The following is a 22,041-nucleotide window of genomic DNA, read 5'->3' as shown; positions in this document are numbered from 1 at the left end:
TTCAATTGACCCCCAGCCTCAACAGCTTTTTGGGAGACGGACTTCCCGAACTCTGTTAGTGAAGAAGTGCTTCCTGATATCACCCCTGAACATCCTAGCTCTAATTCTAAGGTTATAAGGACATAAGAAATAGGAGCAGGAGCAGGCCATACGGTCCCTCGAGTCTGCTCCACCCATTTAATACGATCATGGCTGATCTGATCATGGACTCAGGTCCACTTCCATGTCCGCTCCCCATAATCCTTTATTCCCTTGGCGGTTAAGAAACTGTCTATCTCTGCATTAAATTTATTCAATGACCCAGCTTCCACAGCTCTCTGGGAAATTTGAACTAATGTCATTGTGCATCAGCAATGTCCCACAAACAGTGGGACGATAATGTGTCGAATTGAACTCAAACCAGTGCAAAATGGGCGGGTGGGCAGCTAAAAACAAGTGACTTACCTGCTCAGATCCAGACCATTTCACCAACTTGCATTCATGTACAGGTTGGATCTCCCTTATCTGGGACTCCCTTGTCTGGCACCACCCCTCGATCTGCATCATGCCCGCCACCGGTGGGTGCATGCGCAGAACGCGGCCGGGTCCTCCGACATGTACAAATCGAAGTCCTTTCTCGCTGCCATTCCCGCAAGCGCTGGCCTAACCCCGCAATCCACACCATCACCCCCCCCCCACCCCGCCTCCGATCTTGCTGCCGCTGAGGAAAGCTGTGTGGGGGCGGGGGAATCAGCGGCGGTGGAAGAGATCGAGGAGTCACGCGGAGTTTGCAGTGTAGCGGTTGGGGTTATCGGGGCCGGGAGTGTGCCAGAGAGATCGTTGGGGGCGGGGGCGGGGGCGGGGGTGGGGTGGTGGCACGGTGGATCGCGGGGTCAGGCCAGCGATCGGGGTTCATGAAAGTTGTAAAAATGACGCTTCATATACACAATAATGTGAGTACTTGGTCGCTATGGCACAGAAATGGAGACTTGGTCTGTTTTTGACCAATGATCGATACCAATGAGGTTGTAAAAAATGGTTTGTATAGCGTTGCTCCCTATATAACACATGACTTCCCCACGTCCGGAAAATCCCTTATTCGCCACAGGCCAGGTCCCGAGGGTGCTGGGTCAGGAGGGTTCAATCTCTAACACCTTTAACATTGTGAAACGTCCCAAGGCACTTCACAGGAGCAACCATCAAACAAAACTTAACACTGAGCCACATAAGGAGATATTAGGGCAGGTGCTTAGTGAAAGGGGTAGGTTTTAAGGAGCGTCTTAAAGGAGGAAAGGGAGGTAGAGAGGAATTTTCAGAGCTTAGGGATTAGACAGCTAATGACATGGCTGCCGATGGTGGAGCAATTAGAATTGGGTATGTGCAAGAGGCCAAATTTAGAGGAGTTCAGAGAGCTCGGAGGGTTGTGGGGCTGGAGGAGGGATCGGGAGGGCGCGAGGCCACGGAGGGATTTGAAAACAAGGACGAGGATTTTAAAAATTGAGGTCTTCCCGGATGGTTCGTGCCATCTTATTGAAGTCGGGTTCTATTACACGAATTGTAATCAGGTCCCGAGTGGGAAAGCAGGCCAGCAACACCCCCCCACCACCCCACTCCCCAAACACACAGCCAGCGCTCCACGAAACTCCTCCCAACACTTACCTGGAAACCAACAGGCAGCCAATTGCCACCCGATCTTTGCCTGCTAGCAGCCTCTCAGCATTGCGTTCAATGTAACTGACCGGTGCAGTGGGACAACACCCCTGTCCCACATGTCTTTAGCAGTAAACACAAGGTGTGACTGAATGCAATGCAAATGCAGAACAAGACCCTTCTCCTTTGAAATAGAGGTTAAGAAGTGACATAACGGAGGTGATGAGAGGTTTTGATACAGAAAAACTAGTCCTTCTGGCGAGTGGGTCAATATTTAGAGGTCAGATTCAAAATCGTTGGCAAAGATCTAGAGGGGAGATCAGTTGTCGGGATCTGGAACACCCTACTTGAAAAGATAGTGGGAGCTGATTCCATAAATTATTTAAAAGGGAGTTGGACGGGTACTGGAGGATGAGGAACTTACAGTACGACTGCTCTTTCAAAGAGCCAGCACAGGCACGATGGGCCAAATGGCCTCCTTCTGTAAGATTCTAGGGGGCTGAAATTGCTCGTTGTTTACACCATTAGTGCCACCGGGAGTTGCTAATGGGGTGTAATTGCCTTTGCGCCTGGGGCTAAAGTTGCCCCGAGATTTTGGGCGTGTGCGCCAACCCCTCACCGCCCCCTTTGCGCCCCGTGTGGCTGGCGTGGATTGTTGCCCTCGCCCGCTTTGCAGGGCGCTGACATCCGCCCGGAGCATCCCTTAAATGGAGAAACAACCTCAGGCCGCCATTTTTACTCTTCCGTCGGCCTGACACTGCCTTGACCGGGCAGCCATCATGCAGCTCGGCACCCTTCTTTGGATGCCGGGCCGCTGGCCCACTCGAGATTGTCCCTGGTGGCCACCAAAGGGCCCTTTAACTGAAGGGGGAGGGGCGTTGTGGCGCGTCAGCACTCTGCGGTGCTTTCGCGTAGCAATGACCTCTTCAGCGCCGCACAGATGCCTCAGGAGCGCCCCTCCAACGAGGTGCAGCACCTGAGACAGTGCTCCGTCTCATTTGAGGGGCGCAAAGGATAATTCCACACTGGGGGCAGGACTTCCCGCCCAGGCGATAAGTAACCCTGGCCCGGAAGGTTACCGCCCCCGGATGGGGCGCGGGGAAATTCTGGCATTTCCCTTCCTGACTATGTCAATAGAATGGCCTTATAATTACTTGCAATATTACGAAAGGTCAACGTGTTTGCATGAAATTCTTGTGACAATGGTGTCAATCTATTGAAATGAAACATGCCAACACCATCACTATAAATTCAAGACAAAGGATTGCCCACCAGCTCATTGTGCTCACATGTTAATAACAGTCAGTGTCATTTCAAGGCCCGTGTTTCTCAGGCAATCCTCGTGTGTTGGCACCGTAAAGGCCAAATATACATTCCACTGTCACAGCAGCTAACATGAGAGAGAGCTACATAGCAGGACAAACTATTCGATGCCACACTTTATACATTCTTTAAAAAATGTCAACAACTTTTCATCGTATCGCAACACACACATACACGGAGATGCGCGCGCATGCACAGAGAGGCGCGCGCAGGTATGCATGCGTCAAGATTTGTCAAGCACGATTTCTCTTTCATAAATCCATGCTGACTTGGACCGATCCTGTCACTGCTTTCCAAATGCGCTGCTATTACATTTTGAATAATTGATTCCAACATTTTCTCCACTGCCGATGTCAGGCTAACCGGTTTATAATTTCCTGTTTTCTCTCTCCCTCCTTTTTTTAAAAAGTGGGGTTACCCTCCAATCCATAGGAACTGATCCAGAGTCTATAGAATGTTGGAAAATGACCACCAATGTATCCACTATTTCTAGGACCACTTCCTTAAGTACTCTGGAATGCAGACTATCAGGCCCTGGGGATTTATTGGCCTTCAATCCCATCAATTTCCCTAACACAATTTCTTGACTAATAAGGATTTCCTTCAGTTCCTCCTTCTCCCTAGACCCTCGCTCCCCTAGTATTTCCGGAAGGTTATTTCTGTCTTCCTTAGTGAAGACAGAACCAAAGTATTTGTGCAATTGGTCTGCCATTTCTTTGTTCCCAATTATAAATTCACTTGATTCTGACTGCAAGGGACCTACATTTGTCTTCACTAATCTTTTTCTCTTCACATACCTATAGAAGCTTTTGCAGTCAGTTTTTATGTTCCCTGAAAGCTTACTCTCATACTCTATTTTCCCTCTCCTAATTAAACCCTTTGTCCTCCTCTGCTGAATTCTAAATTTCTCCCAGTCCTCAGGTTTGCTGCTTTTTCTGGCCAATTTATATGCCTCTTCCTTGGATTTAACACTATCCCTAATTTCCCTTGTTATCCACGGTTGAGCCACCTTCCCCGTTTTATTTTTACGCCAGACAGGGATATACAATTGTTGTAGTTCATCCATGTGATCTTTAAATGTCTGTCATTGCCTATCCACTGTCAATCCTTTAAGTATCATTTGCCTGTCTATCCTAGCCAATTCATGAGTCATATCATCGAAGTTACCTTTCTTTAAGTTCAGGACCCTAGTCTCTGAATTAACTGTGTCACTCTCCATCTTAATGATATTATGATCACTCTTCCCCAAGTGGTCTCGCACAAGATTGCTAATTAATCCTCTCTCGTTACACAACACCCAGTCTAGGATGGCCAGCTCTCTAGTATCCATTACCGAGGGTTGATGACCTGTTCGCTATGCTAGCTGGTGGAAAGTCGTTCACGAAACTGGATCCAACGTCGGCCTATATGACCCAGGAACTTGTCGACACTTCGAAGAAACTCACCTGCATCAACACCCATAAAGGACTACAACAGGTGTCCTTTTGGGATTCGTTAGGCTGCAGCCATATTTCAGAGGAATATGGAGAGTTTACTGAAGTCTGTTCCTAGAACTGTTGTGTTTCAAGATGACATTCTGGTCACAGGTCGCGACACTGCTGAACATCTGAACAATCTTGAAGAAGTCCTACAACGTCTGGACAAAGTAGGACTCAGGCTGAAACGCTGTGTGTATTCATGGCACCTGAAGTCGAATTCCTCGGGAGGAAGATTGCTGATGGCATCAGGCCCATTGATTTGAAAACCGAGGCCATCAAAAATGGACCCAGGCCTCAGAATGTGACGGAGCTGCATTCGTTTCTTGGGCTACTCAACTACTTTGGTAATTTATTACCCAGATTGAGCACTTTACTAGAGCCACTGCATGTGTTACTAAGAAAAGGCAACAACTGGGTCTTGGGTGCGTCTCAAGATAGAGCCTTTGAGAAAGCCAATAATCTGCTATGTTCAAACAAGTTGCTTGTTCATTATGATCCGCCTAAGCGTCTTATATAGCTTGTAATGCTTCATCATATGGGGTTGGCTGCGTAGTCCAACAAGCAAATGAATCGGGCAAGCTACAACCTGTTGCGTATGCTTCGAGAAGTCTGTCTAAAGTGGAAAGAGCTTACAGTATGGTAGAGAAAGAAGCTTTGGCCTGTGTGTATGGGGTAAAAAAAATGCACCAGTATCTGTTTGGTCTTCGTTTTGAACTAGAAGCGGATCACAAACCACTCATTTCATTGTTTGCGGAAAACAAAGGTATTAATACTAATACGTCGCCCCGCATTCAAAGGCTGACATTGTCTGCCTATGATTACGTCATCCGTCATAGATCTGGTACTGAGAATTGTGCCGATGCACTGAGTCGTCTGCCCTTGTCCACAACTGAGATGGAGATGCCTTAACCTGCAGATCTACTGTTAGTAATGGATGCTTTTGGGAGTGAAGGAACCCCGTCACTGCTCAACAAGTTAGGATCTGGACCAGCCATGACCCTAGCTTATCAGTTGTGAAACAGTGTGTACTCAGTGGTGATTGGTCTGCCATACCTATGGAGATGCGTGAGGAGACCAAACCTTACAACTGTCGCAAGGATGAGCTGTCCATTCAGTCAGACTGTTTACTGTGGGGTAATCGTGTAATCATGCCTAAGAAAGGTAGAGAAAAATTTGTACGTGAACTTCATAGCACTCATCCTGGTATTGTCATGATGAAGTCCATTGCTAGGTCTCATGTATGGTGGCCTGGAATTGACTCTGATCTGGAATCATGCGTGCATCAGTGCAATACTTGCATGCAGCTAAGTACCAGCGGAATCTCCGCTGAGTCTTTGGTAATAGCCATCCAAATCATGGTCGAGGATCCACATTGATTTTGTGGGTCTATTCTTAGGAAAGATGTGTTTTGGCGTAGTAGATGCATAGTCTAAGTGGATAGAGTGTGTTATTATGTCATCCAGCATGTCTACAGCTACCATTGAGAGCCTTTGTATTATGTTTGCTACTCATAGTTTGCCTAACATTGTTGTGAGCGACAACAGATCTTGCTTCACAAGTCTTAAGTTCCAAGAGTTCATGAAACTCAATGGCATCAGACATGTGAGATCAGCTCCATTTAAGCCTGCTTCTATGGTTAAGCAGAGCATGCCGTTCAAACGCTCAAGCAAAGTATGAAACGTGTAACTCAGGGCTCACTGCAGAGGCGGTTGTAATGTATATTCCTCAGTTACAGTTCAAGACCTCATACGCTTATTGGGGTTCCTCCTGCTGAACTATTGATGAAATCTCAAGACCAGGCTTTCTTTTGTTCGTCCTGCAGGATTAGAAATAAAGTAAATGAGTTGATGGCACAAATCATTACAAATGGGTATGATTTGGTGGCCATTACAGAGACATGGTTGCAAGGTGGCCAGGACTGGGAATTAAACGTACAGGTGTATCTTACGATTCGGAAAGATAGGCAGGAAGGGAAGGGAGGTAGGGTAGCTCTGTTAATAAGGGATGATATCAGGGCAGTTGTGAGGGATGATATTGGCTCTAATGAACAAAATGTTGAATCATTGTGGGTGGAGATTAGAGATAGTAAGGGGAAAAAGTCACTGGTCGGCGTAGTTTATAGGCCCCCAAATAATAACTTCATGGTGGGGCGGGCAATAATCAAGGGAATAATGGAGGCATGTGAAAAAGGAACGGCAGTAGTTATGGGGGATTTTAACCTACATATCGATTGGTCAAATCAAATCGCAGGGGGTAGCCTGGAGGAGGAATTCATAGAATGCATACGGGATTGTTTCTTAGAACAGTATGTAACAGAGCCTACAAGGGAGCAAGCCATTTTGGATCTGGTCCTGTGTAACGAGACAGGAAAAATAAACGATCTCCTCGTAAAAGATTCTCTCGGAATGAGTGATCACAATATGGTTGAATTTGTAATACAGATTGAGGATGAGGAAGTTGTGTCAGAAACGAGCGTACTATGCTTAAACAAAGGGGACTACAGTGGGATGAGGGCAGAGTTGGCTAAAGTAGACTGGAAACAAGGACTAAACGGTGGCACAATTGAGGAACAGTGGAGGACTTTTAAGGAGCTCTTTCATAATGCGCAACAAAAATATATTCCAGTGAAAAAGGGCGGCAAGAGAAGAGATAACCAGCCGTGGATAACCAAGGAAATAAAGGAAAGTATCAAATCAAAGACCAATGCATATAAGGTGGCCAAGGTTAGTGGGAAACTAGAGGATTGGGAAGATTTTAAGCAACAGCAAAGAATGACTAAAAAAGCAATAAAGAAAGGGAAGATAGATTACGAAGGTAAACTTGCACAAAACATAAAAACAGATAGTAAAAGCTTTTACAGATATATAAAACGGAAAAGAGTGACTAAAGTAAATGTTGGTCCCTTAGAAGATGAAAAGGGGGATTTAATAATGGGAAATGTGGAAATGGCTGAGACCTTAAACAATTATTTTGCTTCCGTCTTCACAGTGGAAGACACAAAAACCATGCCAAAAATTGCTGGTCATAGGAATGTGGGAAGGGAGGACCTTGAGATGATCACTATCACTAGGAAGGTAGTGCTGGACAGACTAATGGGACTGAAGGTAGACAAGTCCCCTGGTCCTGATGAAATGCATCCCAGGTTATTAAAAGAGATGGCGGAAGTTATAGCAGATGCATTTGTTATAATCTACCAAAATTCTCTGGATCTGGGGAGGTACCAGCGGATTGGAGAGCAGCTAATGTAACGCCTCTGTTTAAAAAAGGGGGCAGGCAAAAGGCAGGTAACTATAGGCCAGTTAGTTTAACATCTGTAGTGGGGAAAATGCTTGAAACTATCATTAAGGAAGAAATAGCGGGACATCTGGATAGGAATAGTGCAATCAAGCAGACGCAGCATGGATTCATGAAAGGGAAATCATGTTTAACTAACTTACTGGAATTCTTTGAGGATATAACGAGCGTGGTGGATAGAGGTGTACCGATGGATGTGGTGTATTTAGATTTCCAAAAGGCATTCGATAAGGTGCCACACAAAAGGTTACTGCAGAAGATAAAGGTACGCGGAGTCAGAGGAAATGTATTAGCATGGATAGAGAATTGGCTGGCGAACAGAAAGCAGAGAGTCGGGATAAATGGGTCCTTTTCAGGTTGGAAATCAGTGGTTAGTGGTGTGCCACAGGGATCAGTGCTGGGACCACAACTGTTTACAATATACATAGATGACCTAGAGGAGGGGACAGAGTGTAGTGCAACAAAATTTGCAGATTAGTGGGAAAGCGGGTTGTGTAGAGGACTCAGAGAGGCTGCAAGGAGATTTGGATAGGTTAAGCGAATGGGCTAAGGTTTGGCAGATGGAATACAATGTCGGAAAGTGTGAGGTCATCCACCTTGGGAAAAAAAACAGTAAAAGGGAATATTATTTGAATGGGGAGAAATTACAACATGCTGTGGTGCAGAGGGACCTGGGGGTCCTTGTGCATGAATCCCAAAAGATTAGTTTGCAGGTGCAGCAGGTAACCAGAAGGCAAATGGAATGTTGGCCTTCATTGCGAAAGGGATGGAGTACAAAAGCAGGGAGGTCTTGCTGCAACTATATAAAGGTATTGGTAAGACCGCACCTGGAGTACTGCGTGCAGTTTTGGTCACCTTACTTAAGGAAGGATATACTAGCTTTGGAAGGGGTACAGAGACGATTCACTAGGCTGATTCGAGAAATGAGGGGGTTACCTTATGATGATAGATTGAGTAGACTGGGTCTTTACTCCTTGAAGTTCAGAAGGATGAGGGGTGATCTTATAGAAACATTTAAAATCATGAAAGGGATAGACAAGATAGAGGCAGAGAGGTTGTTTCAATTGGTCGGGGAGACTAGAACTAGGGGGCACAGCCTCAAAATACGGAGGAGCCAATTTAAAACCGAGTTAAGAAAGAATTTCTTCTCCCAGAGGGTTGTGAATCTGTGGAATTCTCTGCCCAAGGAAGCAGTTGAGGCTGGCTCATTGAATGTTTTCAAGTCACAGATAGATAGATTTTTAAGCAGTAAGGGAATTAAGGGTTACGGGGAGGGGGCGGGTAAGTGGAGCCGAGTCCACGACCAGATCAGCCATGATCTTATTGGGTGACGGAGCAGGCTCGAGGGGCTAGATGGCCTACTCCTGTTCCTAATTCTTATGATTCGAATGATTGTGTTGAAAACAGATGTCAAAGTCAGCAATGGTGTCATGATCGTGTTGCCGTGTCGCGTGACATCTCGGTCAACGGTTTATACACTGAACAGTGGATCGCCGGCACTGTTACTGCCAAGGAGGTTAAGAGAGTGTTTATTGTCGTGCTCAAGAATGTGCAAACATGCAGGAAACACCATGACCAGGTTAAATTGCGGCACACGGATGAACTGGAACTGAGTGAGGAAGATGCAGTCAGTGCCAACAAACCATTGTTCACTCATCAGAGGACTCTGCTGACATTACTGACTCTGAACCTTCAGTCTCTGATGTGGTCATGACCACTCCCATCAGATCGGCTACTCAGCCCTCAGTCTCAACGGACTCAGAACGCTCGCCCAGAGCCAAACTGAGACGATCAACTCGTGAGAGGAAAGCCCCAGATCGTCTTAATTTGTAAAAAGACTGTTAAGATTTTAAAAAGGGGGATGTTGTTATGTATTAATGCTTGGGGATCACCAGACACCAGAGGGCGCCACGGTCAGAGGTCATCGGGCTGTACGCATGTGGCATGTGTGCTTGGTCACCTGTATATAAGCTGGGTGTCTTTGTCACACAGGCACTCTTGGACTGGAATAAAGATGGATCAGGTTGCACCTGAGTGAGTTTACAGTAACCAGACTCGATTCATTACAGACCTGACACGTTAACTGTTTCTCTCTCCACAGATGCTGCTTGACCCGCTGAGTATTTAAAGCAGGAACTAAACTTGGGGGGGGCGGGGGCACCACCATCAGCATGTCATGCAATCTCTGTGAAAGCCTGGTCATGTCTGCTGACATACAAAATATCACCTTTGATGCTACAAATCTACGCAGCATGAATTTTTCCCTGCAGCGCAATCATGGCTGCTACCCTGGCAGGCCAGTGTGGCATGTGAGGGAGAAAGGAACAGGAAGCTATGCTGATGGGGTTAGATGAAGAGAGCTGTGAGGAGGCTCGTGTGGAGCAGGGACCAGTTGGATTGTTTCTGTGCTGTAAAATTCAATGTAACCCATCTGCCAGACAGTGCCAATGCTTACGCTGCCGGATTCACTGGAATGTTGAGAGCAAAATCCAGACATCGCAAGTGCCTCCGATTGGGAGCTTGCCTGTGTTTATTGCCCATCTCCAATTGCCCTTGAGAAGGTGGTGGTGAGCCGCCTTCTTGAACCACGGCAGTCTATTTGGTGAAGGTACTCCCACAGTGCTGTTAGGGAGGGAGTTCCATGATTTTGACCCAGCGATGAAGGAATGGAGATATATTTCTAAATCAGGATGGTGCGTGACTCGGAGGGGGAACGTGGAGGAGGTGGTGTTCCCATGCGCCTGCTGCCCTTGTCCTTCTAGGTGGTAGAGGTCGTGGGTTTGGGGAGGTGCTGCCGAAGAAGCCAATTATTGTAATAATTGGGATGAGTTGCTGGCACCTGATGGGGACCGACTGAACCAGGGCTAAATGCAGAATCGATGAGGTAGGCTCTTGGATGGACAGGCGCAAGGATTTAACGGTAAAGTGGTTTCGGCAGAAGTCCAAAAGGGCAGAGGTGTAATGACTGATGGATCAGCCCTCTTCCGGAAGGTGGAACAGGAAGCCTTGGAGGAGCCAGCAACAACCCAGAGCCAGAGGAATGGCAGGCGCCGGCTGGGAGTTAGGACCGTAAGTAAGCTAGGCGGAAATTTTAACCCGTCCCATTCCATCTGGCATGAACGGGATGGGCAAGCAGTTAAATTAGCTGCGCAAAGACTTCCAGCCTTCCTTTAGGTAGCCGCCAGACACCACCACTCCCCCCTCAGTAAAGCCAGTCAGAAAAAAGAGGGAGTTCTATCAGGCAAGTCACAAACTTATCGGGCCCCACAAGGGAAGTCTGGATCTCTGTTGCCCCAGGTTCTCCCTCGTCCCCCCCTAAATCCACTTACCTTGGTGCCAAAGGGCTTTTGACCAGTCTGAAGTGGGCCAGCAGACTCTTTCTGTCCCTTTTGGGCAGCCGGCCGGCCAGCCAGTGGGATGTAAATGAGGCCCGGCCACTAAAATCGTCGCAGACTTCCCACCGATACCATGTTGAAATCCACTCCACTGACAATGCCAGCTCTGGCAGGATGGTAAATACACCTTTAATTGCATTAAACCGTGCACGTGGGTTTAGAATTTAAAATAAAAGGCCTTAACCACAATAAATGCACATTAATGTTGGTGCTGGTATCGGTATTATACGCCTATTGCAAGACAGCAGTCACAAACAGATGACTCTGTTCCGACCTCTTAAGACAACCACTGAAACATATGCCAGAGACAAATAACTTCACAAACATAATGGGCCTGCTTCCCCGTGACTTCACTGATGCCAGTTGCTCAATAAAGACAGGCAATAAAAATATTAAAAACTGAGAATGCTCTGTAGACATCAGCCTGGATGAGTTAATCTCCAACAACACCGACACCATCCAGGACAAAGCAACCTGCTTGATTGGCACCCCATCTACCACCTTCAATATTCACTCCCTCCACCACAGGCGCACCGTGACTGCAGCGTGTACCATCTACATGATGCACTGCAGTAACTCGCTTCTTGGGCAGCACCTCCCAAAGTCGCAACCTCTACCGCTTAGAAGGACAAGGGCAGCAGGTGCATGGTAACACCATCACCTGCAAGTTCCCCTCCAAGTTAAACACCATCCTGATTTGGATATATATCGGCCGTTCCTTCATCGTCGCTGGGTCACAATCCTGGAACTGCCTCCCTAACAGCACTGTGGGAGCACCTTCACCACACGGACTGCAGCGGTTCAAGGCGGCGGCTCACCACCACCTTCTCAAGGACAAGGAATGGGCAATAAATGCTGGCCTTGCCAGCGACGCCCATGTCCAGTGAATGAATAAATATATTTTTTTAAATGACCAGTTTTGTGGCGGTACATCACGGCCATCACATATGACAGGCAATGGGGAATTGCCTAATATCACAGGGCCTGGTGTATCTTACGAACTATGCCAAGCCTCACATGGTGCACATATCTGAATAATTCATATTTTAATGTCGTGCTCGAGTCAAGGGATGGAATTACCAGAGAAAGAAAGACTTTGAATGTTTTTCCAGGTCAGAAACATGCAGAGCCATGCTCCCACTTCTCCATCCCAACATGCCTTAACTGTTGCTGTTAAGACAACAACTGTGACGCCTTGAAATTATTTAGCGCCTTTGATGTAGTAAAACGTCCCAAGGTGTTTCACAGGAGCATTATCAGGGAAAATGTGACACCGAGCCACATAATGAGATATTAGGTCAGGTGACCAAATGCTTGCTAGATTTTAAGAAGCGACTTAAAGGAGGAGAGAGAGGGGTTGGGAGGTGGAGCGCTTTAGGGAGGGAGTTCCAGAGTTTAGGGTCAAGGCAGCTGAAGGCACGGCGGAAATAGGGTAATCCTCCGAGACCTCCAAACTCCTCCAATTCTTACTCTTCCACATCCCTTATGTGTCTCGGTGTCAAATATTGTTTAATAATTGCTCCTGTGAAGTGCCTTGAGACGTTTTAATACGTTATAAAGACGGTGTACACAGTCCAGTTACCACACTTAAGCCAGGCGCACAACGTACCCAGGCTGCCTCATCAGCAGCTTTTCCTACTTTCATTGAGTGACGGCAGTTTATCCGCACATTTACCTCACCGAAGTGGCTCTGGCGATACTGAAACCTCTAACTTGCAGGTGATTGAGGCACAAAACCCGCATCCGGTGCCCACCCGATGCCCGATGTCTCGGCAGGGTCATTGCCCAGCGAACGGGAGCAGAAACCCTGGGTGATTTCCCCCCCGCCACACCCAAGCCAAGGGCACAGAGACCAGTTGGAGCAGCCCTACCCTCACCCTGGCTGAGTTCAGCTAACCCAGTCTAGACCTGGGACCTCACTGGTTCGTGTGACTTGAACAGCTTGTCGGATAAACTTGCTGCAATAGTTCTGGGCTTTGGTGAGACCACACCTGGAGCACGGTGCACAGTTTTGGTCTCCTTATCTGAGAAAGGACAATCATGCCTTAGAGGCAGTGCAACAAAGGTTCACTAGATTAATCCCTGGGACGCGTGGGTTGTCCTATGAAAAGAGATGGAGTAGATTGGGCCACCTTGTCAAGCCCCCTCATAATCTTATACCTCTTATCAAAACACATAAGATTATGAGGGAGCTTGACAAGGTGGATGCAGAGAGGATGTTTCCACTGATGGGGAAGACTAGAACTAGAGGGCATGATCTTAGAATAAGGGGCCGCCCATTTAAAACAGAGATGAGGAGAAATTTCTTCTCTCAGAAGGTTGTAAATCTGTGGAATTTGTTGCCTCAGAGAGCTGTGGAAGCTGGGACATTAAATAAATTTAAGACAGAAATAGATGGTTTCTTGAATGATAAGGGGATAAGGGGTTATGGGGAGCGGGCAGGAAGGTAGTGCAGGGGTCCCCTACGGTCATCCCCCTGCAAAACAGATACTATTTTGAGTACTGCTGAGGGGGATGACTCATCAGGGGAGGGCAACAGCAGCTAAGTTCATGGCATCATGGCTGGCTCTGCTGCACAGGAGGGCAGGAAAGAGTGGGAGAGCAATAGTGATAGGGGATTCGATTGTAAGGGGAATAGATAGACGTTTCTGCGGCCGCAACCGAGACTCCAGGATGGTATGTTGCCTCCCTGGTGCAAGGGTCAAGGATGTCTCGGAGCGGGTGCAGGACATTCTGAAAAGGGAGGGTGAACAGCCAGTTGTCGTGGTGCACATTGGTACCAACGATACAGGTAAAAAAAGGGATGAGGTCCTACGAGACGAATTTAAGGAGCTAGGAACTAAATTAAAATGTAGGACCTCAAAAGTAGTAATCTCGGGATTGCTACCAGTGCCACGTGCTAGTCAGAGTAGGAATCGCAGGATAGCTCAGATGAATACGTGGCTTGAGCAGTGGTGCAGCAGGGAGGGATTCAAATTCCTGGGGCATTGGAACCGGTTCTGGGGGAGGTGGGACCAGTACAAACCGGACGGTCTGCACCTAGGCAGGAATGGAACCAATGTCCTAGGGAGAGTGTTTGCTAGTGCTGTTGGGGAGGATTTAAACTAATATGGCAGGGGGATGGGAACCAATGCAGGGAGACAGAGGGAAACAAAAAGGAGACAAAAGCAAAAGACCGAAAGGAGATGAGTAAAAGTGGAGGGCAGAGAAACCCAAGGCAAAAAACAAAAAGGGCCACTGAATATAAAGGGGCTGCAGGAGGGGTCAAAACTAAAAATCATGGTTTAAAAACTAGTATTAAAACACTCTACCTAAACGCACGCAGCATTCGAAATAAAGTAAATGAGTTGACGGCACAAATCATTACAAATGGGTATGATTTGGTGGCCATTACAGAAACATGGTTGCAGAATGGCCAAGACTGGGAATTAAACATACAGGGGTATCTGACGATTCGGAAAGATAGACAAGAAGGGAAAGGAGGTGGGGTAGGTCTGTTAATAAAGGATGATATCAGGGCAGTTGTGAGAGATGATATTGGCTCTAATGAACAAAATGTTGAATCATTGTGGGTGGAGATTAGAGATAGTAAGGGGAAAAAGTCGCTGGTGGGCGTAGTTTATAGGCCCCCAAATAATAACTTCACGGTGGGGCGGGCAATAATCAAGGGAATAATGGAGGCATGTGAAAAAGGAACGGCAGTAATCATGGGAGATTTTAACCTACATATCGATTGGTCAAATCAAATCGCACGGGGTAGCCTGGAGGAGGAATTCATAGAATGCATACGGGATTGTTTCTTAGAACAGTATGTAACAGAACCTACAAGGGAGCAAGCTATCTTAGATCTGGTCCTGTGTAATGAGACAGGAATAATAAACGATCTCCTAGTAAAAGATCCTCTCAGAATGAGTGATCACAGTATGGTTGAATTTGGAATACAGATTGAGGGTGAGGAAGTAGTGTCTCAAACGAGCGTACTATGCTTAAACAAAGGGGACTACAGTGGGATGAGGGCAGAGTTGGCTAAAGTAGACTGGAAACACAGACTAAATGGTGGCACAACTGAGGAACAGTGGAGGACTTTTGAGCTCTTTCATAGTGCTCAACAAAAATATATTTCAGTGAAAAAGAAGGGCGATAAGAGAAGGGATAACCAGCCGTGGATAACCAAGGAAATAAAGGAGAGTATCAAATTAAAAACCAATGTGTATAAGGTGGCCAAGGTTAGTGGGAAACAAGAAGATTGGGAAAATTTTAAACAACAGCAAAGAATGACTAAGAAAACAAGAAAGAAAGGAAAGATAGATTACGAAGGTAAACTTGCACAAAACATAAAAACAGATAGTAAAAGCTTTTACAGATATATAAAACGGAAAGAGTGACTAAAGTAAATGTTGGTCCCTTAGAAGATGAGAAGGGGGATTTAATAATGGGAAATGTGGAAATGGCTGAGACCTTAAACAATTATTTTGCTTCGGTCTTCACAGTGGAAGACACAAAAGCCATGCCAAAAATTGCTGGTCACAGGAACGTGGGAAGGGAGGACCTTGAGACAATCACTATCACTAGGGGGGTAGTGCTGGACAGGCTAATGGGACTCAAGGTAGACAAGTCCCCTGGTCCTGATGAAATGCATCCCAGGGTATTAAAAGAGATAGCGGAAGTTATAGCAGATGCATTCGTTATAATCTACCAAAATTCTCTGGACTCTGGGGAGGTACCAGCGGATTGGAAAGCAGCTAATGTAACGCCTCTGTTTAAAAAAGGGGGCAGGCAAAAGGCAGGTAACTATAGGCTGGTTAATTTAACATCTGTAGTGGGGAAAATGCTTGAAACTATCATTAAGGAAGAAATAGCGGGACATCTAGATAGGAATAGTGCAATCAAGCAGACGCAGCATGGATTCATGAAGGGGAAATCATGTTTAACTAATTTACTGAAATTCTTTGATATAACGAGCATGGTGGATAGAGGTGTACCGATGGATGTGGTGTATTTAGATTTCCAAAAGGCATTCGATAAGGTGCCACACAAAAGGTTACTGCAGAAGATAAAGGTACGCAGAGTCAGAGGAAATGTATTAGCATGGATCGAGAATTGGCTGGCTAACAGAAAGCAGAGAGTCGGGATAAATGGGTATTTTTCGGGTTGGAAATCGGTGGTTAGTGGTGTGCCACAGGGATCGGTGCTGGGACCACAACTGTTTACAATATACACAGATGACCTGGAAGAGGGGACAGTGTGTAGTGTAACAAAATTTGCAGATGACACAAAGATTAGTGGGAAAGTGGGTTGTGTAGAGGACACAGAAAGGCTGCAAAGAGATTTAGATAGGTTAAGCGAATAGGCTAAGGTTTGGCAGATGGAATACAATGTCGGAAAGTGTGAGGTCATCCACCTTGGGGAAAAAAAAACAGTAAAAGGGAATATTATTTGAATGGGGAGAAATTACAACATGCTGCGGTGCAGAGGGACCTGGGGGTCCTTGTGCATGAAACTCTTTTTGGCCCCAAAAAGTTAGTTTGCAGGTGCAGCAGGTAATCAGGAAGGCGAATGGAATGTTGGCCTTCATTGCGAGAGGGATGGAGTACAAAAGCAGGGAGGTCCTGCTGCAACTGTACAGGGTATTGGTGAGGCCGCACCTGGAGTACTGCGTGCAGTTTTGGTCACCTTACTTAAGCAAGGATATACTAGCTTTGGAGGGGGTACAGAGACTATTCACTAGGCTGATTCCAGAGATGAGGGGGTTACCTTGTGATGATAAATTGAGTAGGCTGGGTCTTTACTCGTTGAAGTTCAGAAGGATGAGGGGTGATCTTACAGAAACATTTAAGATAATGAAAGGGATAGACAAGATAGAGGCAGAGAGGTTGTTTCCACTGGTCGGGGAGACTCGAACTAGGGAGCACAGCCTCAAAATACGGGGGAGCCAATTTAAAACCGAGTTGAGAAGGAATTTCTTCTCCCAGAGGGTTGTGAATCTGTGGAATTCTCTGCCCAAGGAAGCAGTTGAGGCTAGCTCATTGAATGTATTCAAGTCACAGATAGATAGATTTTTAACCAATAAGGGAATTAAGGGTTACGGGGAGCGGGCGGGTAAGTGGAGCTGAGTCCATGGCCAGATCAGCCATGATCTTATTGAATGGCGGAGCAGACTCGAGGGGCCGTATGGCCTACTCCTGTTCCTAATTCTTATGTTCTTATACTCTCTGGAGTTTAGAAGAATGAGAGGTGATCTCATTGAAACATAAGATTTTGAGGGGGATTGACAGGCAGGTTGTTTCCCCGGCTGAAGAGTGTAGGATTATGGTGCATAGACTCAGGATAAGGGGTGGGCCATTTAAGACGAAGATGAGGAGGAATTTCTTAACTCAGAGGGTTATAAATCTTTGGAATTCTCTACCCCAAAAAGCTGTGGATGCTGAGTCTCTGAGTATATTCAAGACTGAGATGGATAGATTTTTGGACTCTAGGGGAATCAAGGGATGTGGTGATCGGGCAGCAAAGTGAAGTTGAGGTCGAAGATCAGACATTCTCAAGGCGCCGAATGGCCTACACTTGCTCTTACTTCTTATGTTCTTGTGAAGCTTCAGGGAAGTTTCACAGTCTATTCCTCGTTCTATAATTGTGCTGTATATTTGCCAGATTTGTGCGTCCAATTTACTCATACTTTAATAAAACCCCCTGTAACAGCTTCAGTCGACATACTGTTCTCGACCAGTGGAGATACGTACTTCGGCTCCTTCTTAAGAATATCTGCGAAGATCTCCTCTCTGCAGTCCCTCTTTGATTTCAGTAGATCTAACATTTGCTGCTGTAACTCCAAGATATTCATTTCCATATCTTTGTTCAGCTGTACATTTAAAAATAAATGTTAATAAAGTTAGAGAAGCTATATTAATATGCTCACCAATACAGCAAGAGCTAATTCAAACTGAAAAAAGTGGACTTGAAATTATACTTTGTGAACACAAGCATAAATATGTTCAACCGATACCTAATCCACATATTTATCAAGTGCTTTTCTCGTTGGCCACACCACCAAATTACCACTCATTGGGTCCAAGTTTCCACACGATAGAAAACGGGCGCCCCTCCGAGCTGGGCGCCCGTTTCTCGCGCCTAAAACGGCGCCGGAAAAAAAACGAGCGGTTCTGGAGCGCTTTGCAGCTCCTTGTCCGTTTGGCGCGGCGCCCAGGGGGGCGGAGCCTACACTCGCGCCAAATTGTAAGTGGGAGGGGACGGGTACTATTTAAATTCGTTTTTTTCCTGCCGGCAACGCTGCGCGTGCGCGTTGGAGCATTCGCGCATGCTCAGTGTGAAGGAAACATTGGCACGCGGCCATTTTTGTAGTTCTTTGTAGCTGTTTAGTTTTTGAACATTTTTTAATAAAAGTACATTGCTATCAGCACATCAGCACTGAGGCTTCTTGTAGCAGTGAGAAGGGTGCAGGAAGCCTCAGAAAGTTGAGGCAGCCGTTTCCCGACGACCTCCCCCTTTTGCCGTCGGGCAATGCCTCCTCAATTTCTGAGGCTTCCTGCAGCCTTCTCTCTTTTCCGCCAGCCATCTGGAACGGCTCCCTTCCCCCCCCCCCGCGTTCGGTCGGCTCCCTTCCCTCCCCCCCACCCCCCCGCATTCGGTCGGCTCCCTTCCCTCCCCCCCACCCCCCCGCATTCGGTCGGCTCCCTCCCTCCCGCGTTCGGTCGGCTCCCTTCCCTCCCCCCCCCCCGTTCGGTCGGCTCCCTTCCCCCCCCCCCTGCGTTCGGTCGGCTCCCTTCCCTCCCCACCCCCGCGTTCAGTCGGCTCCCTCCCTCCCGCGTTCAGTCGGCTCCCTCCCTCCCTCGGTCGGCTCCCTTCCCTCCCTCCCTCCCGCCCGCGTTCGGTCGGCTCCCTTCCCTTCCCCCCCCCCGCGTTCAGTTGGCTCCCTCCCTCCCTCCCTCCCGCCCGTATTCGGTCGGCTCCCTCCCTCCCCCGCGTTCGGTAACGGCTGCCTCGTTTTGTGACGCTTGCTGCACCATTCTCCCTGGCTGAAGCACTTTCACACAGGTAGGAAGATGGTTTATTTAATCTTTTCTTTGCTTATAAATGTTTATTCAGGTTGGAATTATTTGTATAATATTTGTATAAGTATAAATAAGGATTTATTGTAGAATTTAATGACTTCCCTTCCCCCCCCCCCACCTCGTTCTGGACGCCTGATTTGTAACCTGCGCCTGATTTTTTAATGTGTAGAACAGGTTTTTTCAGTTCTACAAAAATCTTCACTTGCTCCATTCTACTTTAGTTTGGAGTACGTTTTCACTGTGGAAACTTTCAAATCAGGCGTCAGTGGCCGGACACGCCCCCTTTTGAAGAAAAAATTCTGTTCCAAAGTCGAACTGTTCTACCTGACTAGAATTGCAGAAAAAAAAATGTGGAGAATTGCGATTTCTAAGATAGTCCGTTCTCCACCAGTCGCTCCTAAAAATCAGGCGCAAATCATGTGGAAACTTGGGCCCATAGAGAGAGCACAGACCTCTTCTCACCTGCATAGAGCCCTACACTCTCATCACCCCTGTTCTTGTCAATCTCCACATCCCAGCATATTGACTTTAATTTCCTCCATTTTGCTTTTAAGAACATAAGAAATAGGAGCAGGAGTAGGCCATACGGCCCCTTGAGCCTGCTCCGCCATTTAATACGATCATGGCTGATCCGATCATGGACTCAGGTCCACTTTCCTGCCCGCTCCCCATAACCCCTTATTGCTTAAGAAATTGTCTATCTGTCTTAAATTTATTCAATGTCCCAGCTTCCACAGCTCTCTGAGGCAGCGAATTCCACAGATCCACAACACTTTGAGAAAATAAATTTCTCCTCATTTCAGTTTTAAATGGGCGGCCCCTTATTCTAAAATTATGCCCCCTAGTTCTAGTCTCTCCCATCAGTGGAAACATTCTCTCTGCATCCACCTTGTCAAGCCCCCTCACCTCTCAATCTTCTGAATTCCAATGAGTAAAGGCCCAACCAACCTACTCAACCTTTCCTCATAAATCAACCCCCTCATCTCTGGAATCAACCTTGTGAACCTTCTCTGAAGTGCCTCCAAAGCAAGTATATCCTTTCATAAATATGGAAAACAAAATTGCATGCAGTGTTCCAGGTGTGGCCTCACCAACTGCATAACTGTTGCAAGACTTCCCTGTTTTATACTCCATCCCCTTTGCAATAAAGGCTAAGATTGCATTGGCCTTCCTGATCACTTGCTGTACCTGCATACTAACCTTTTGTGTTTCATGCACAAGTACCCCCAGGTCCTGCTGTACTGCAGCACTTTGCAATCTTTCTCCATTTAAATAATAACTTGCTCTTTGATTTTTTTCTGCCAAAGTGCATGACCTCACACTTTCCAACATTATACTGCATTTGCCAAATCTTTGCCCACTCACTTAGTCTGTCTATATCCTTTTGCAGATTTTTTGTGTCCTCCTGACACATTGCTTTTACTCCCATCTTTGTATCATCAGCAAACTTGGCTACGTTACACTCGGTCCCTTCTTCCAAGTCGTTAATATTGATTGTAAATAGTTGGAGTCCCAGCACTGATCCCTGCGGCACCCCACTAGTTACTGGTTGCCAACTTGAAAATGACCTATTTATCTCGACTCTCTGTTCTCTGTTCGTTAGCCAATCCTCTGTCCATGCTAATATATTACCCCCAACTCAGTGAACTTTTATCTTGTTCAGTAACCTTTTATGTGGCACCTTGTCAAATGCCTTCTGGAAGTCCAAATACACCACATCCACTGGTTCCCCTTTATCCACCCTCTTCGTTACATCCTCAAAGAATTCCGGCAAATTTGTCAAACATGACTTCCCCTTCGTAAATCCATGCTGACTCTGCCTGACCGAATTTTGCTTTTCCAAATGTCCTGTTACTGCTTCTTTAATAATGGACTCCAACATTTTCCCAACCACAAATGTTAGGCTAACTGGTCTATAGTTTCCTGCTTTTTGTCTGCCTCCTTTTTAAAATAGTGGCGTTACATTTGCAGTTTTCCAATCTGCTGGGACCTCCCCAAAATCCAGGGAATTTTGGTAAATTACAACCAGTGCATCCACTATCCCTGCCACTACTTCTCTTAAGGCCCTAGGATGCAAGCCATCAGGTCCAGGGGATTTGTCTGCCTTTAGTCCCATTATCTTACTGAGTACCACCTCCTTAGTGATTGTGATTGTGTTAAGTTCCTCCCCCCCTATAGCCCCTTTGTCTATCCACTGTTGGAATATTGTTAGTGTCCTCTACCGTAAAGACTGATACAAAACATTTGTTCAGCGTTTCTGCCATTTCCATGTTCCCCATTACTAATGCCCCGGTCTCGTCCTCTAAGGGACCAACATTTACTTTAGCCACTCTTTTCCTTATTATATACCTACAGAAACGTTTGCTATCTGTTTTTATATTTTGTGCTAGTTTACTTTCATAGTCTATCTTCCCTTTTTTAATCATTTTTTTAAGTCATTCTTTGCTGGCTTTTAAAAGCTTCCCAATCTTCTGTCCTCCCCCTAGTTTTGGCCACTTTGTATGCCCTTGTTTTTAAAAATTGTATACCGTCCTTTATTTCTATAGTTAGCCACGGATGGCTATCTTTTCTCTTACACCCTTTCCTCCTCACTGGAATATATTTTTCTTGTGAAATATCTCCTTAAATGTACACCACTGTGCATCAACCATCCTGCACTTTAATCTATTTTCCCACTTTCACCAACTCTGCCCTCATACCGTCATAGTCTCCTTTATTTAAGCTTAATACGCTGGTTAGAGATCAAACTTTCACATCCCCCATCTGAATTTAAAATTCAATCATGCTATGATTATTCATTCCAAGGGGATCCTGTACTAGGACATTGCCTATTAATCCTGTCTCATTACACAGGAC

At 46.4% G+C, this 22,041-nt stretch overlaps 1 protein-coding gene across 3 annotated transcripts in view; it reads right to left on the bottom strand.

Annotated features, from left to right (window-relative positions):
- The window catches only part of c12h20orf96 (chromosome 12 C20orf96 homolog), a 64,298-nt gene that overhangs the window by 7,059 nt on the left and 35,198 nt on the right, over positions 1-22,041 (bottom strand). For 2 of the 3 annotated variants that reach the window (XM_070896385.1, XM_070896388.1), the window contains 2 exons: positions 17,857-17,975; positions 6,149-6,246 (listed from right to left, as the gene is read on the bottom strand). In XM_070896385.1, coding sequence (XP_070752486.1) covers positions 6,183-6,246; positions 17,857-17,975 — 183 coding nt within the window. In that variant the 3' untranslated portion in view covers positions 6,149-6,182. Of the gene's footprint in view, positions 1-6,148; positions 6,247-17,856; positions 17,976-22,041 lie in introns of those variants that run through there. The other variant, XM_070896387.1, reaches the window with a different exon arrangement.

This window comes from Pristiophorus japonicus, chromosome 12 (assembly GCF_044704955.1).
Source record: "Pristiophorus japonicus isolate sPriJap1 chromosome 12, sPriJap1.hap1, whole genome shotgun sequence".
Lineage (NCBI taxonomy): Eukaryota > Metazoa > Chordata > Chondrichthyes > Pristiophoridae > Pristiophorus > Pristiophorus japonicus.
The sequence above is the reverse complement of the archived record's forward strand: the minus strand, read 5'-3'. Positions and strand labels throughout refer to the sequence as shown.